The sequence below is a fragment of the Magallana gigas genome, chromosome 1 (assembly GCF_963853765.1).
Source record: "Magallana gigas chromosome 1, xbMagGiga1.1, whole genome shotgun sequence".
In the NCBI taxonomy this organism is placed as follows: Eukaryota; Metazoa; Mollusca; class Bivalvia; order Ostreida; family Ostreidae; genus Magallana; species Magallana gigas.
This window is the reverse complement of record NC_088853.1, coordinates 35,957,896-35,975,346: the sequence shown is the minus strand read 5'-3', so window position 1 is coordinate 35,975,346 and position 17,451 is coordinate 35,957,896. Positions and strand designations below refer to the sequence as shown.

Here is a 17,451-nt window from a genome sequence, read left to right as displayed (position 1 = left end):
TTTTTTTATAAAATTCAAGTCCAATAAGTTAAAAAAAAAGTTAAGTTTTTAACTTTGAACCCATGATTTTATAGGTACGGAGTTACCTTAAGTGTGATAAATATTACAAAAATCTGTTTGCTGGCCTAGAAAATTAAATATGAAATTTCATGGTGCTGGAGATTGGTTTCAAGATGTAATAAGATAAAAAACAAAACAAACTAAAAACCAACACATGTACATCAGGTATGAATTAAATACAAGCACAATCCAATCTGCAAGATGTTAATAACCATAACAATACTTCTTTAATAGTAATCATGTCACAAAATTGTTCATCGATAACAATAATGGACAAACAAGTGTATCAAAAAATTGCAGATAAGGTTTAACCATGTCTTAATTTGTAACAAATGGAAAATGTTTGCAAAATTCATATAATATACATGTACACACAACAAGCAATATTGCTGCACAACAAAAGCTTAAATGTTCTTTCACATTTTGAATATATTTTTGTTTAAATCCTTTACGATAAAAATAAAAAAAAAACAACGTTTTTTTCTAAAAATTGGAATGATATTTGTTATAACAATATACAAAAAGGAGGGAGAGTGTATACTTCGAAAACATTTTTTTTCCTCAGAATTTTACATAACTATTGGGAATAATTAACTTTCAGAAGTATACAAAAAATTTTGAGTTGATAAATAGAGCTGAAATTACAGTATGAAATCCATCTCCTTCTCATCTGAGATTGGTGTTGTGGTTTTGTCAGTAAATGCAATGTTCAGACTGAGAATTTCAGATCCTTGTTGTGTGGTAATAATGTTAATTGGGATTTTACTCCAAGAGATAATCTTTTGGTTCATTGAAGGAGAGACTGGAGGCATGGTTGTCACTTTCTGATAATGTTGTTTCATTACTGATTATAGTTGAACTGTAATGTCCCTGTAGTTTGAATCCAGTCATTGTTCTTTAATGGCCCTATTGCAATTGTAGACCTAAGTGCTTCCATGTGTCCACTAATTTGAATTTGAAGTGGCTGTATTTTCTGCAAAGAAAGAAAATTGCAAATATATATTAAAAAATGTCAGATTGACTTTCTTTATCAGTATATCTTTTAAAAATATGGTAGTTAAGTGTGACAAAAACAATTTAAATTTGAAAATGACAGTTATAATATTGTTGTAATTTGCAATACATATATACATGTACATTCATGTAGTCAATGAACAAATAATTGACCTAAACAATAGTGTTCCTACTTAAATTAAGAGTTCCATATCTTGCAACTCATTCAACAGACAATGGGAGATTTTGATTTGAATTCCCTATCTGTTGTTCTTGTTCTGCAAGTTCTGTCTAAAGAGTGACATCAATGTACATGGGTTATCTTCTTGAAGAGTTATTGATCTTATAAATGTGTTGTTCCATTAACCGTAACAGTTTTTGAGGCTTCATTCTAAAATAAACAAATGGAGAAATTCAGATGTACATGAATAAAATACCAACATGTTGTAAATGTATGTTGTTTTCTACTATCAATGTCAAAGATTGAGATTTTACTATAGTCTTACTTTGATTATTTGTCTCTTAACAGAGAAAATGGATCTCCATGGAGAAGTCTTTGTTTCAGAAACCTTCTTTATTGGTGATGTGGGCATGGTCATTTAAACTGCAGATTCCTCTATGGCATTTGGTACATCTATTCTTGCCTTCACCCATTCTTGTTGTTTTTGGCGATGTGTTCCTTTTGTAAACACTTTGACAGTTATACCATTTTTCCTCCTTGAGGTCAAGAATGCTTTTGAATGGCATTCTACAAAGAAATAACAATATTGTCACTGTTCAACTTTGAAACAAAGTCAGAAGAGATAGAGAATAGCTTTTGGTGGCACAAAAAAATATTATATTGATAATACAGTTTATCTCACAAAATTAACAGGGATTAAAGTGTTTCTTTTGCAAATGTATATTTTTTCGAATTAACTAATATACACCTGATTGTAACTCAGATTTTTCATATTAATGGAATAACTGAAATTTAAATTTATGTCAAGTTCAAGTCTGATTCGGTATGAAAAATTATTTCTAAACCCCAAGAGGGATGTTATATTGACAACTGAGTTTATGTTACATTGACAACTGAAAAAATGCTTAAATATCATGATAATTTCAAGGTTTTTTGTTTTTGTTTTTATTCAAGTTCATCAGTATGATCATCATGATATGGCAAATAAGCCACAATTGGCTTGTGGTCAGAGTAATATGACTCCAATGTTGCACTTGATATTTGAGAAGGACACATCATATTGGTATAAATGTGGTCCAAACATGAGTCATAATCACTTGTAACAGAGTCAACAACCTGGCTTACTTTATGGTTTATGAGAAATTCTGATAAACAAGTCTGTGTAAAAAAGTCAACATTTGCATCTCCCATAATAACAAAATGATGTTCTGTTCCAAGCAATTCAAACAAATTCTGAAGGTACTGACACAAATACCCCTGTGAAGCTTTTTGAGGAGAGCAATAAAAGAAGACAAGTTGCAATATTCTTTCCCGGTGAATTATATGACAAAGCACTGTTTCAGTTGCCATAATATGGAGTCTTCTTATATTCTGGAAAGGGATCTTTGAATAAATAACTATTCCGTGATATGGCCTTCCACTTATGTATTTCTCATCATCAAATCTAAAGGTGCTATATCCTTGTAATTCATAACATGTAGCATCATCTGATGGTTTTAGTCTGCTTTCGGCTATAGCAATGATATCAGCTGATATCAAGTTTTTCTCCAACTTCATATCATTGATATGCAAATGCAGTGATCTGCAATTATGATACAGTAGTTTTAAATCCTCGTTCAGATTTTGTAAAAGTGGCAAACATGAGTGTAGAGTAGCCTCCGAGTACAAACGATCCATTTCATCAGCAACACTCTTTGATACAGAAATCTTACTTTCATTTAGTTCTAATAAAAACACATCTTCTAATTTTCTAACTCGGCTTAAACCTACATAATGCATGTGTTCTTGCTTCCTTTTTCCAAAATGCAAAACGGCTTTATTCATGGTTGACCCCTGAGATTTGTGTATGGTTTTAGCACAGGCCAAACGCAAAGGAAACTGTCTTCTGATCACATATGCAGAGCGAAACATGCCTACATTAAAATTTCTTGTAATTTCTAAGACAGGAGTCCAAGATTTACTGCAATATGGAGCAAAAAGGTGTGCATACTTTGTACGTGCTTTTGAACCAACAGCTTCATTTTCAAATGCAACCCAAATAATGCTGCACCTCTGTGAATTTTCCACTCGAAAGTCTAATTTTTTAACCAAACATGTTGTTCCATTAGTGAGACCATCCTCGACATCGATATTGATACAAATTTCAGCCGGCATATCTTCAACTATTAGCAAATTTTTGAATAACCCCATTGTTTTTGATGGATCATCAGAAACTTTTGACAAAATATTCTGTTTAATGTCTTTAGTTACATCTCCACTAACAGTATCTATGGCTGAAATTGTACATTTTTTACTGGTTTCTGCATTTGTGTATGCTAGCATGTTATGCTCATCTACTTGTGCATTAATAGTGTAAAAGTAAGGCAAAGAAGATGGGATGGAATCAAGTGACTTTAACCTTGTTTTCAGAGTGGCAATATCAGCAGAAGAATGCAATCCCTTGCGCATTCTATTGAGTAGTTCAGCAAAACTTTTATCATCCTTTTGACGCATGATATCTGTCAATTCAAATACCCTGAAATGGTCTTGCCAAAGATTTGTTGCCAAAGGTCCATAATCATCTACCAAATTCTGAAAGATCCACCCATCAAATACCGGTTTCAACTGAAACAAATCTCCAATAGCAATAATGCTTACTCCACCAAATGGTTTCTCTGTAGCAAATATTTCTTGAAGTCTTAGATTTATGTAATTGAAAAGTTTGTTTCCAACCATGGATATTTCATCAATGAAAATAACTTTCAAACTACGGAATTTGACTCTGAAGGAATCTAACTGCTTCATATCTAATGGTTTGTACTTCAAAGATTGATTTGCAGTCCACCTATATTGTAAGCTGCCTTTCCTGTTGGGGCACACAAAAGAGTTTTCACATCATCTGGATTTTCATGGATTTTTTTTGCAAAATACCTTGTCACAGCCTGGTAAATAGCAGTAGTTACAATGCTTTTTCCAACACCTGCTCCACCAGTCAAGAAACAGTAAATTGGTCCTTCATTCATCTTCATTTTATGTAATACATGATAGAAAAATATTTTCTGTTTTTCATTCAAAGTTCTGACCAAATTCATATAATCATTATGACTAAGTGAGTTCACAGGTGTATCACAAATGCTGATTTGTTTCCTTGTTATGCCTAAATCAAGGCCAATGTCATAGTCGAGACCAATATCTTTTGGGTTGAAACACCCATGAAATATGTTTTCATCATCTGTTTTTTCATATTGGTCAACTTCTTCATTGTGCTGCACTTCTGCTGCAATCACGTGGAATTCTTCATCACAATCTGTCATATTCTTTTCAACGATGTCAATAATGCCTTCATCTACCTCATATTTAAGTTTATTGGCATTTATGATTTCAACTTTTCTTTTGTAGTGTTCCTCATATGTTCCATAGTTTCCTTGCAAATCCTTTGTCTCATTTCTCCAAGGGTAAAACAACATAAGTTGTTCTCTATAAAAGTTCTCAGGATCTTGGTCTTTGTTAAATCTTACATATCGAATTATTTTATTTGTCTTGCGTTTCCTAAGAATTGTTCCATTTCTCATGTGATACTCCATTTGCAATGAATCTACAGTTTCATCCTGTTCTGCAAGCATGTCCTCGTCTTCTTCATTTCTTTCATCCTCCGGTAAATCACCATCTTTGTTCTGATTACCTTCATTTTTTTTCTCTGAAATAACATCGAATTGTGACACAAAATCAGCCAAACAGATATTTTTTAAAGCATTTGGTCGTCTCTGGTAACGTTTCAAAGCATTATCTGACTGTATATCTGTTGAACTCTCGGGTAGTTCTGACAGAACATCCAATGGTTTTAAAAGGAATGTTCTGTTTTCATCATGATTGGTGTTAATAAATGCGAATGACCTAGTGCTAACACGCAGTGGTAACTGTAATATCAAATATGCTGCCTCCTGAGCTGATACTTCTACATGAGTCAAAAATTTGTTCCCTATATGTCTCACTTGCTGCTTCAAAGTTTTATTTCCTTGCCTTGCTTCTTTACAAGCTTCGTACATCAAGTTTGACATTCCTCTTTGCGATTTTGAAATATATGAAACAATGTAAGCAGCACAGGCATATGCGTCAAGAATAAACTGAACATCAATGTTTGCTTGCCAACATTTCAATATCATTTCATTATAAGAATTGACTTTGATTTCAGATACATCTCTTTTTAGGAAAACCTTTGGTGATTTCAATGAAGATCTCAGAGCCATTATGTACATTTCCTCTGAAATTTCAAGTTTACAAAGAAATTCTGAAAAAGACATGTCAAAGCCAGTTTTCATTTCATTCAAAAGAGAAGCAATTCTTTCATATTCATCAACAATTTTTGGATATTTTTCCTTTTCAGCATCCTGTAATGGTTTAAGAATTTGTGTTCTTGACATAGGAGGTAGGGGGAAATTGAACCGGCAAATATTTTTCCCCTTCTTTCTACATGTGCGAGCATGTCTATGAGTTTGGTAATTGATGAGATCTGGGATATCATTTCTCTTTTGACATGAAAAATGGGTGTCAATGAAATTCTCCAAATCTTGTTTGTCAGATTTTGCATACAGGGGTGCATTTTCAATCCATACAAGCATGTGAATGTGAGGGGATCCTCTTTGTTGGAATTCAACCCTATGGAAATGGTCCACAACTCTTCCCAATGGAAAATTTGATGATTTCAAAACATCACTAATGAAAACTTGCACTCTGTGATTGAAAAATCGTGTACATGTTACAGGATCACTTTGTACAAGCTCACACTTCTCTTTCCATGTTAAATTGGCAATTTCTTCATCGGTGTATTCAACATGTTTAACCTGTTGTCCAAGAATTTTGAGAAGAGATGGCCATCTAGTTTCAGCAGCTGATAGAGAACAAAACCAGGTAGGTACACCTAACTGCCTTATCATTGCAAAAACATCCCTTTTCGCACTTTCCCAGTAAGCTGGAGATCCACGCAACTGCCGTAATACACGATAACCCTCATCAAGTCTCACAATATTATCAAAAGTTGATTGATTCAGAACTTGTCCTACTGTAACTTTTTGCCCATTCAGTTGACACTTTCTCATAGCCAAATTTACTCGATCTTGAATTTGCTTGATTTGCAGTTTTTTTAGTTTAAAGAAAATATTTGGAACTGAACAAGCTGCACGTCTGTCAACACTTCTCAATTCCCATTTGCAGATAGTGCTATAATGCACGGGCATTTGCCTGTCTTTGTTCTCGGGACGTTTCTGACCACAGTAAATACTTGGAAATGCTAAATATTCTGCATTATTGTCTTGATAAAGACCAAGTGGTACCTGACCTTCTCCAGGGGCAAATGAAAAGGTTTTACACAAGGACCTTACATCAACGGGATGAAGCAATGTATCTGTGCTACCAGTTAGCCTGTTTTCAAAATTTGGATCCTCTGTCCACTCATCAGAGTCATCATCATGATTTGCATTGTTTTGATTAGTCAGTTCAGTTTCACTTGATAATGTTTCAATATGTGAATCACTTTCACTATTACCCACATCATACCCTAGCCATTCATGCATTTCTGATTCTATGTTCCAATTTTCATTCATTTTAATCCCTTCTGTCTGAAATAATGAACTGTTTTTCAAAAGCCATTTTAAAGCTTTCAAGCATTTGTTTGGTCTGATTGCTTCATGCAATACAGAGTGCTTGAAATTCATCTTTCTTTTTAGCTTAACCTGAACAGTTTTGGAATCTGACAAAGTTCTTGGTAAAGATGTAACTGTAGAATTCACATCTGATGGTACATTGACAACATTTCCTCTCAAACTTTTCTGACCACCACGAGGTTTCTCTACTACTTGCATAAATGGTATTCTTGGACTTATTAATATTTCTTCAAGTTCAGTAATGTCAAGCTCAGGGGATTTCTCTGGGAACCCCATTCCGTTGAAGACAGAACAGGATGGAATTTTTTGAGATTTTAGATTTCTATAGCAAGTATTACATACCCATTCTGTATTTTCCCCACTTTTGATTCCAAGTAAGCAGTTTTGCAATAAATCTGATGAACCAATGAGGGAAGTGGCTTTATGAACATTTTCCCTAAACCATGTTTGTGTACAGCAACTGCATATATAACAGGGTCCATGACAAACTTTCTTTTGAAAGTTTTGAACAACTTTGTCTTTTCTTGCATCAGTAACATCCTTCAAAGTGAAATCATTTTCTGTTTTTTCCGTATTCAATGATGATTCGCTATTTACAATATCAAAAGCATGTTCACATGTTTTGCCACTTACTGAGTGAGTAATGTTCAGGTCATCATCTACATCTGTATCCAAATCTAAGGAAGTTTTCTTCCGCTTTTTGGAAACTCCTATTTTGACTCGACAAATCTCATACTGAACTTCTTGTAAAGTTGATGTTGGAGACAATGAAATACATAGTTTTCTCAGAAATGAACACAGATCTTGGAATGATGCTAAAGTACTTAAAACACCTGATCCATTTGGATCACACAAACCATTCAAACCCCGACTATGAGAGTCAAATACTCCATATGTGCCATTTCTTTCATTAAAAGTGATTGCAACTGCAGATGAATGGAAAATTAGGATGGCAAACTGTTTGGAACAAGAAGATGACAACACTGAATTCAAACTTGTTTCTAGCTTCTTCCCAACACCATCAACACTTCCATTGACTGACATGTTTCCATAAAATGTCGATAAAGTTTCAATTGAGAAACTAACGCATTTGAAATTGACAAACTTTGGTAAATCTGAAAACTGTAAAAGTTCTTGATTTGGTCGAAGAAAACCATATTGACACATCTTTTTATACAAAATATCACCTTTCACTAATGTAAAATTCAAATCGTTTCTGTCAATATCTTCAAAGCTTTTCAAACAACTTTGCATTATGAAGACAACACAGTTTGTCATACACTGTTTACCCCTGGATTCATTAGAGAAATAAACATCCCCTTGACTAAAATTAGCTTGAACTACTCTTTTCTGAGAATCATTTGTAGCCATTTTCTTTCAATACTTTAACTGTGTACTATCGAATGGTATTAAATTATTATCCTAATCAATAAATAAGTTGACACAAATAAGAGAATTAGTCCTGATCTGTAGAGCATACTTGCAACTGTATCGGATTCATTTGGCATGACTACAAAGGGAACTTGAACGTCAGGCAGGCAAATATTTTATGTCGATTATTAAATTACCCTTCATATAATATCCCGCAGTTATATTTTTTAAAATAATCGATTAAGCTGTCATTCCTAAAAAAAATAGAATAATTTAGCCAAATGATGAAACAAATGGACACATAAAACTCTACAACTAGTATCAATTTCTAATTTATAAAAAAAAAACTAATTATACACCATCTACAAAAATCTTATATTCTTTGAATTTGTAATCAAAATTCAAAACTAATGGACCTTTTTAGAATTATCTAAACAAGGTTTCAAGAAAAGTTCTACAGTGTCAATATTAATTATACAAAATCAAAGTTCTCACTTCTCATAAAGACAACATTGTTGTAACGCATAATTGATCTACATTTTGAGTCTTTGTCAAAATTCAAGTTGTATGTTTCTCACAATTCATAATTTTTATACTGACTCATTGTTCATAAATGCGTGTCTCAGAATTCTTAGTCGTGTCAAAATTCTGATTGAAGTTTCATAATTCTCATGTTAATCTCATAATTCTCATAAAATCTCTCATCAAGGGTATCATCAAATCTCTCATAAAGTCATCAATCTCAAATGTGTGTCAAAATTCTAAGTCGTGTCAAATTTCTCATTGGAGTTTCAGAATTCTCTCATGTATCTCATGATTCACAAGTCTCTCAATGTTCTCAAATATATATCATTATAAACAATCGTAAATAAAATTCTCATTCAAATACTCTCATATTATTTTAGTGTCTAAATGATAACGAATAGATCTGCTTCGACGTACTACTTTTGAAAATGGTTTAAAAGCAATTGCACTGTATGTACTCTTCAATCAAATTTACCGCCAGATATATGATTGTATTTACCTTTTCTCGGTCTGATGATTCTTTCTCCGCCTACTTTAATTGTCATCGTCTTGTTTAAACAGCTCTCAGGTTCGCCCACGTTTAAGATTTTTCTCGCCTTCTCGAAGTAAATATTGTATTAATCCGCTGGTTTGACCTCATCATTTATAAATCGAATATATCAGTAATTAAGTGGTAAATGGTTTATATCTGGCATTTCATTATTAAAAGTGTAAAAGAAATAAAGTTAAACAACAATATGAAAACTTTAAACACCTTCTTTTTAGAACTATATTTCACCGCGGAGATATTTTATGAGACCTTGTACACTAATCATTGAACCCCACTTTGTTTACATCATGATAGAGGTCGCTGTCGAGGTTGCGTTCGATTTCAAGGTAGATCCACGAATTTTAAATCTTAAGTTGCTAATGTGTCCGCTAAGTGAGAAAATGACGAAAAATTGAAAATTATTTCATGTGCAGTATCAAACATATAAACGTTTCTTAAATTAAAACTTTATATCATTGGGCGCGTAAATAAAAAGTTAACTTACACGTTTTCTCTTGTAAAGTTAATATTAATCGTAATTTTGTCCTACACAATTCGGCGAACGTTGCTCTTATTATCATACATGTATATTCTATCGAAACAATTCTAACTTTAACTTGAATAGAAACTTAAACGGCACCCAATCTCTTCAATTCACAAAAACTTGATTGTAGCAAATATATTTACTATGTCTGAATATTTGTAGTATTGAACGCAACCACGATTGAAACTACCGATAGATGTCGTTGATTGAAAGATCATGGAAAGATCATGAGATCTGAGAAACCCTAATAAGCGCTTGCGCATGCGCTTAGCGCTTAAAAAGAAAGCTGACTGGTACGAAACATGTTATTGCGTTTACCTATAAATTTTAGTTTAGTTTAGTTTAAACTAAACTAAACCTATAAATTTTAAAACTATGTAATACACCTATTTAATTCATCAATCCTAAAGAAGAAAATATAGAATTATAAAGTGTCTATTAAAATTAATGATTATAATATATATTATATATATATATATATATATATATATATATATATATATATATATATATATATATATATATATATATTCTCAACAGAATTACCAACAGATATTAATTGTAAGGCAGTAATGGATGGTATTATGAGGGACAAATTCACTGTAGAGGAGCTGTCTTCCATAGCCAAGTGTCTGGGTTCGAAGATTTCGAATTCTCTGAGCAGAGACGTTTATGAAAATAAAAAGGTTTATGGTAGTGACACATTTCTAGAGGAATTTAAACTAACCGGTATATAAGATTCTCATATCACAATACAATTGAACAATATCTCTCTCATCATCTTTGTATTATAAAATTTCAATTAAAAACAATAGTAATCACATTTTTTTCCCATTTGAACCCCACTTTTAAACTATAGCGTGTGCATTTTTTCTTTAATATAGAATGGTTGAAGAACAAAAACCCAGTTCTGGTTTCTTTTTTGGAAGGCATTGGAGGTCACTGTGATCAACAATTGGAGATTGCAAAAGCTGTTGATGCATGTTACTATCTCGCAAATAAACAATATGTGGCACCGCTTTCTTTTTTCCAGAACGTGTTGACATATTTCTTAACAGGCAGCAAGACTGCAGTGAAAATAAACTCAGCCGGTAAATTATTTTACTAGTTGCCCTTATTTATAATATCAAGAAACTAATTAATGTAGGTTTTATCCATTTTTAACTTTACGCATTTTCACATTTTTAGGAAATCCATCAGGATCATATTCCACAATAACAAATTTTCTGACAAATACAGAAGCACTTCAAATGCCAAATAAAGGGGATACATTTATATTCATTGATAATAATCAGGTTAGACAATTTGTGCAATTGTTCTCTGGTAACAAACATTACTTTGGTAAACAAAAGTCGTAAAATGATATTCTCTCTCTCTCTCTCTCTCTCTCTATCTATCTATCTATCTATAGGTAATCGAAAGAAAATGGCACGTGGAAGCAGATTACAAGTCTAAATCTAGCGTCATCACCACAAGGGTCAACATCGTACCTGATATGCAATCTGATTTCCAAAGAGAAGATAATTTTTCTCCAGCTGTATGGTGGAGTCCTCAGGTGTCGACTGAGGAAGTGAACTCCATCATCACTGACATTAGAATGAAACATGACGAGTTTAATCGATACAGGTAATTTGAGTTTTACTCGTACTGATAATTAATTAAAATGATTTACAATATTTTTACGCATGTTTCTTTTTTTTTTTAAAGGGACACCTTTATTAATGATATCTTGAAGAAGATAATGGATGGTGTTGCTTTCGAACCGAATTCCGGAAGCGAGAGGTAAACGAATAATGAGATATTTATTGATATAAACTATGAAATACATTATATTAGATATGAGAATGCTAATAAATATTTTTCTATGACAGATACACGTTTATTGAAAGTGAGCACTCTGGGGAAAGACCTTTGTGTTCCATGGGTGAACCAATAATCGAGAACCCCTGCTCCTACGAATCCGTTGAAAAAGTAAATTGTGTGTGAGAGAGAGAGAGAGAGAGAGAGAGAGAGAGAGAGAGAGAGAGAGAGATTTTAACAGTCTAGACATATCCAAGGTTTGATAAAATTGTTATTATTTGAAATGTTTAGGTTTTCGACGACATTTTGAGCACAGTCTCTCAGTCCAAAAGAAGTTGGGCCATTGTAGGATGCGACGCCCTGCCATACACGATTGGGCACCGTGTACTGGAAAACGTCCATAGCTGCCCAAGTTGCCACCACGAATTTTTAACCAAAGCGGAACTCGTAGACCATGCTAACACAAATAAACACGACTGTGACCCTAAACTGTGTCGCAAATACAAACATATTATGCTTGTACCAGGTAATGATTTGTATTGTTATTTTTGAAAATTTATGTATTTTTTCCCAAACTTTTATGATTTTCGAATAAATGCATGTTTCTGTATACCACAGGACTGGGACACTATGAAATAAACATGGTAAAAGCTTTGTTTAAACTCCTGTGGGATGTTGGACTAAGCAGGTAAATTATTTATATGTACATTGTACATAATACATGTATTAGAAACAGAGAAATTGGGGGGGGGGGGGGTGGTTAACACCAAAATATACAAAACTATACACTTTTTACAGACTTGCCAAAATGCTTGGGTTTTGTTCTCCAAAAGCCCAGCTGTCCTGCCAAAATGCAACAGGTAATTTCAATTTTAAGATTTTTTAAAAAAGAAATAAGTAATTTACTAATATTTTTTTTAATTGAAGTTTTATATAATGATATTGATTTTTTTATATATTTAGATCATCACAAAAGCTGGCAGATAATACAGATTTTCTTGTTCAGCTTTTCGTTTGAACTTTTGCAGCAATATGTCGATTATGCCCGTATCCAGCAGGAGTTTCCAACAGCCGATGGGTATTTCCAATGGATACCTCATCGGCCTGAAATGCACAGATTTTTATCAGATGCTGTGTTTGGTTACTGTTTGGCACTGCACGTCTTTAGAGCAGGTATTAGGAGGAACAACTCCGATGCAATTAACGTTGCCAAAGCACGTTTTGCACCACTGTTCTTTGGACTGAGCATGCCATTCTATATCACCCCTGCGAATGTGTTCGGAATGTTTTCTTTATCGTTGCTTAGTAAGTAATAAATCCAGAGGTGCTCGAATGAAAGTTCACGAGACTTCACCAATATTTGTTCAGTTCCTGTGAAATTTCGAGCGGAAGTATAAGTGTTCGGATAATATTCTCAAAATACGTAAGTACTGGTCGTTTTTCATATCATATCCTACTTTGATTTATGTTAAAATGGGAAAAGCTTTACAGATGCATGTCTTATTTTACCATCTAGCAGTTATTTATATTAAACGATAATATTCAGACCAGAGTTTTCGTTGGTGTTCAAACACGTGTAAAGTGGTTGAAAATATAAACATTGGGTTGCTTAATAAAATCAATGCCATGTTTGAAGCTTGTGGTGTGCAATACCATGTTTTAAAAAAAAATAATGGGTGTCTGTTTTGCTTTAAAACTTAGTATATCGAGCCATTTTCACGGAACATCCTGCATAAAATGGTATAGTCTGTTTCGCTATTGATGTTATTACTAGGTCAGGCGCGGATCGAAAATTAATCCTCAGGAAGGATCTCTTTTAAGCATGTTAGTTGTTGCAACAGCAGACAAAAACTAATTTTTGTATAGTCACATTTATTTCTAAAACACATTTTATTCACCAATTAATGAAGATAAAGTTTAAAATCAATAAACCTCTAGATTTTATAGTTGACTACTAGAACCTAGAACCTGTGAAATAGACTTTATACACGAGGTACGACTTTTACTGCGAAACTGAAAGGGTCAAATAAAACCACGTGGTCTAAAATTTGAATAACAATAACATTCGCAGGGGTGTATATGGAAACGTTCTTTAGAGATTCAGTATTGCGAACTAAATGTCCGCCAGAATTGCTGAATTTTCTGAAGAAGCACGAATCCTATAGTGTTTCAGGAAACGATTGCAAAGGAGAGGGTGGAGATTTTGTGCTTGAAAGTTTCAATCGAAACGTCAAGCGGCTGTTGCCATCGGGCCTACCAAATGAGCAAGGCTGGATCAGGGCATGCAGGAATGTGGAGAGACTGGCAAAAGTAATAAAAAAGAAATAGCTTAATTTTACTTTAATTGTATTGTACCTCGTGTTTAGACGTTGCACTCAAAAGTGGCATGATGTAAATTATGAATTAACTAGTTAGGAATAAAATTTAAGCTTAAAAAATATATAATGTAATTATACAATCAGCAGAACTTTTAAGTGTTCATCCTGATAAATAGAATAATATGAAAATTACGAAATAAAATGATGTGTAATTTTCACAATTTCGTAACTTTTTTAAATTTAAGTGGAAATCAGTCACCCCCGACTATAAGACAAATAAATGTGCTTATTTCATATCGTTAATACTTTATACTGGCTGAGCACTTATATAAGTTTTCTTAAGTGTTTGCAAAAAAAACATATTCAAAAATATTTTTAAAAAAACTTAACCTAGTACATGAAAAGTTTACAACAAGACAATGTAACCAAAATTTAATTTATTTCATGGCCTCGGACCGATGTGCCAGACAAAACCACTGTAGTCTGGAGAGGGCAGCCTGGGTTTTCACCCTAAAACCCAAACAATGGCAGTGACACCAGTATTCACAGTCTCTTTTTTTGGTACCCCCATCACACCCGATCCATCTTACTCGTGTTGCAAGTTCACCTTCCCCGCATACACGACACATCTTCGAGTTCGTTATCATGTGTTGTTCTTCAGTCTGAGTGGCCACATGAGTTGTTGCCTTTGATTGGCCCTCAGATACAACAAAATCATCCTAAATAAATAAGACGTGTTCAAGTTTTGAAAAATCCTTTAAAAGATTAATGATATAATTAAAATCCAAATAAACACGGGGGATGGGAAGTTAATTTTAAAGTTGAAAAAAAAAAGAAAATACTAGTACCGCTCCATACACATACTTCGTCCCTGATGGACCCGTGATGGCCATCTTTACAATGGCCCCCGTAGTCATTTCTAGGTCTCTTGCCTAATATAAATATTTTCATAATGTTTATACATTTTATAGGTGAACGAATATATGGTAAATATACTGGGCATATCTGACTCTACAGACCCAGAGTATTCCTATATGTACGGAATTAAGAATGAAATTCTACAGTTTAGGTATGTTTCATTTATTTTTTTTAATTTTTTTTTTTTTTGGGGGGGGGGGTGCAATTAAGTTATATAACTTTATTATTATTTCTTTATTTCTCAATATCGTTATTTTTATGTTTCAACTTCTGTTTTAAGATCCATCATCAAAGAGAGTAAAATGGTGGATTCTGATTCCACAGAGGGGCTGTGTGGAGAGAAGCTTGCTGCCGAATTTTGCAACTTCCATGAAGTGTGCATGAAAAATTTTAAAGACTATGCAGAGGAAGTTTCCAAAACACACTCCCTCCAAAAGAGACTGAAGCCTAAGCCAATTATCATTTCCAAGAAACAACAAATTATTTCAGAAAATTACTTATCTTTTACAAAAGAAGAATTAAAAACAAAAATTGAGGAACATTCAATGGGGGATACAAAGAAAAAAGAATGGCAGAAGATTAAGAAGGGAAAAAAAGAGGGTATCATAAACTTTCTGAAGGATTTACAGAAGGAATGACTGTGTGTAGTCAAAACTGATTTTTTTATCTTATGTATACATGTACAATGAAAAATGACATTAATTAACTGTCATCCACCTCAAAAATCCATAGAACAAAATACAAATTCAAAGCAGAGCAAACATGGAGCCCTAGAATGATAGAGATGGGATCGGGTGCCTAGTATGGGTTACTTTAAAAATTACTATGACGAATGCTTTATGGAACTTTACCTTAGTGAACATTGTCTCCTTTCTTGCGCTAAACGTTTTGGTAATATTTACGGTCTTTTCCTTTCTTGTTGGTTGACGTTTTCTTTTTTTGTTGTCGATGGCAAGAAAACTGGTTTTACCAGATTTTGTTATTTTTTTCTATAAAAAATGTGTTGGACTTAATTATGAAGCATATTACCTATTTCTAAAAAATATATAACAACATTGATTTCAGTATGTGTGTGATTTGGTTTTAATATTTTTTTTTAATTTATAATATTCTTTCATAGAAAAGTAATATGCAAATTTCAAACATTAATGTTGAAAAATACATTACCATGGGTTTATAATGTTTATAAATAATACATGTCGTAATTAACACATCTTATTACAAATTAGAAAAATACGAATAATTTTATGTACGACTTATCAAAAACTAAAAGCATTAAATTGTAACACTTTAAAGCTTCCATAGAAAATGTGCAATCTTGCATGATCTTTTGCGCATTGTGATTGGTCGAGACACAATCTTAAATGAAAGTACATTGAATATGGCTGCCAAAGGACTGACTTTTCTAGTATGATAGTTGGATTTGAAGTTTATTAGTGAGTACTACCATTTTTATGTTGATTTTACCTCGAAAATGTGCACCAAATGTGCCCCCATGGTATTTCAATGCTGTATTTTATGAAAACGCAGCTGTAAATTAAAGTTTTTTTGCCATGCAGGTACAATGTTTGCATAAAATAATTACCACATGTGTTGACATCTTCCCGCCTATTCTTCGTTACAAGGAAAACACGTATACAAACGGAAGAAGTGTAAAAATTCCGCGTTTATGGGATATATTTTATTACTGTAAAGAGGGATAATCCCGTTTTATCGAGACTATTACCATTTTGGGGTATTGTGCCCAACCTGATAATTGTTCAATGCAAAGCTGGTTAAATAATTTAAAATACCTGTTTTCTTTATCCATCTTGTGAAATGTCAGCATAATGAATCATCACAAAAAAAATCTAAACATTAATACTGTATGTGTAAGCGACATGGTTGACTAAGTTTCATTAGCTTAAAAATATGTATTTAGGTCAAAATTTTTCTCCTGACAATTACTTCTTTTGAAGAAAAACAATCGACGATATCATATCCTTTCTTCATGTTTTCTTCATAGTTTAACATACAATCAGATTTCTTGTTAAACCATTCAGATTCCAACAACACAGAACATTTATCATCTTGGTTTACAGAAGAGTAGATTATCACTTGCCATTTATATTGAATGGTCCCAGGAGCTAATTTACGCATGTCGTCACTCTCTGGTTCCATGATTTTAAATGATAAATTGACATATAGTATCTATTTATGAATGTTTTCTAAAGGGTGACACTATTATAAGCCTTTTATATAAATAAATAGAATATTCTTCTGAGTGGGCGGAGACTATCGTGAGCCTTTAGTATACCTATATAGAGTAAACCTAGGGTGAATCTTCCGAGAGGGCGGAGTCTAAAGACGCATAACTATAAATTGTGGGTGACGTGGGTGAGCCTTCCAAGAGGGCGGAGTCTCCTGTAAGCCTTTGGTATAAATATATAGTGTAAGCCTTTCTGAGTGGGCGGGACTATTGTGAGCCTTTGGTATTAATATATAGAAAAAGCGTTTCATCTTATTAGCATAATTGGTAAGAATATATAGTAAACTGGGCGGGTTTTACTATATAACTATAAAGTGTGTTGTAG

At 33.2% G+C, this 17,451-nt stretch overlaps 2 protein-coding genes and 3 long non-coding RNA genes across 5 annotated transcripts; 3 read left to right on the top strand and 2 right to left on the bottom strand.

Moving 5' to 3' along the window:
• Positions 1-407: 407 nt before the first annotated feature.
• Positions 408-10,099, bottom strand: LOC136270100 (uncharacterized). The gene is made up of 4 exons (XR_010707796.1): positions 9,269-10,099; positions 1,560-1,801; positions 1,248-1,444; positions 408-1,033 (listed from the first exon to the last, which is right to left on the bottom strand). It is a non-coding gene; the product is annotated as an uncharacterized lncRNA (long non-coding RNA).
• Positions 10,100-10,387: 288 nt separating this feature from the next.
• Positions 10,388-11,650, top strand: LOC136273735 (uncharacterized). Its single transcript, XR_010711960.1, has 5 exons — positions 10,388-10,571; positions 10,727-10,933; positions 11,031-11,137; positions 11,254-11,468; positions 11,550-11,650. It is a non-coding gene; the product is annotated as an uncharacterized lncRNA (long non-coding RNA).
• Positions 11,651-11,714: 64 nt separating this feature from the next.
• Positions 11,715-12,897, top strand: LOC136273734 (uncharacterized). Its single transcript, XM_066079036.1, has 5 exons — positions 11,715-11,813; positions 11,934-12,168; positions 12,261-12,330; positions 12,441-12,502; positions 12,671-12,897. The coding sequence occupies exons 1-5, from the start codon at positions 11,763-11,765 to the stop codon at positions 12,748-12,750; spliced, it is 498 nt and encodes a 165-aa protein (XP_065935108.1). The 5' UTR covers positions 11,715-11,762; the 3' UTR covers positions 12,751-12,897.
• An 827-nt stretch (positions 12,898-13,724) lies between these two features.
• LOC136273733 (uncharacterized) lies at positions 13,725-15,933 on the top strand. Its single transcript, XM_066079032.1, has 3 exons — positions 13,725-13,952; positions 14,932-15,029; positions 15,159-15,933. Exons 2-3 carry the CDS (start codon positions 14,944-14,946, stop codon positions 15,514-15,516), a joined length of 444 nt encoding a protein of 147 aa, XP_065935104.1. The 5' UTR covers positions 13,725-13,952; positions 14,932-14,943; the 3' UTR covers positions 15,517-15,933.
• Positions 14,211-15,867, bottom strand: LOC109619659 (uncharacterized). Its single transcript, XR_010707795.1, has 3 exons — positions 15,730-15,867; positions 14,809-14,892; positions 14,211-14,679 (listed from the first exon to the last, which is right to left on the bottom strand). It is a non-coding gene; the product is annotated as an uncharacterized lncRNA (long non-coding RNA).
• Positions 15,934-17,451: the final 1,518 nt, after the last annotated feature.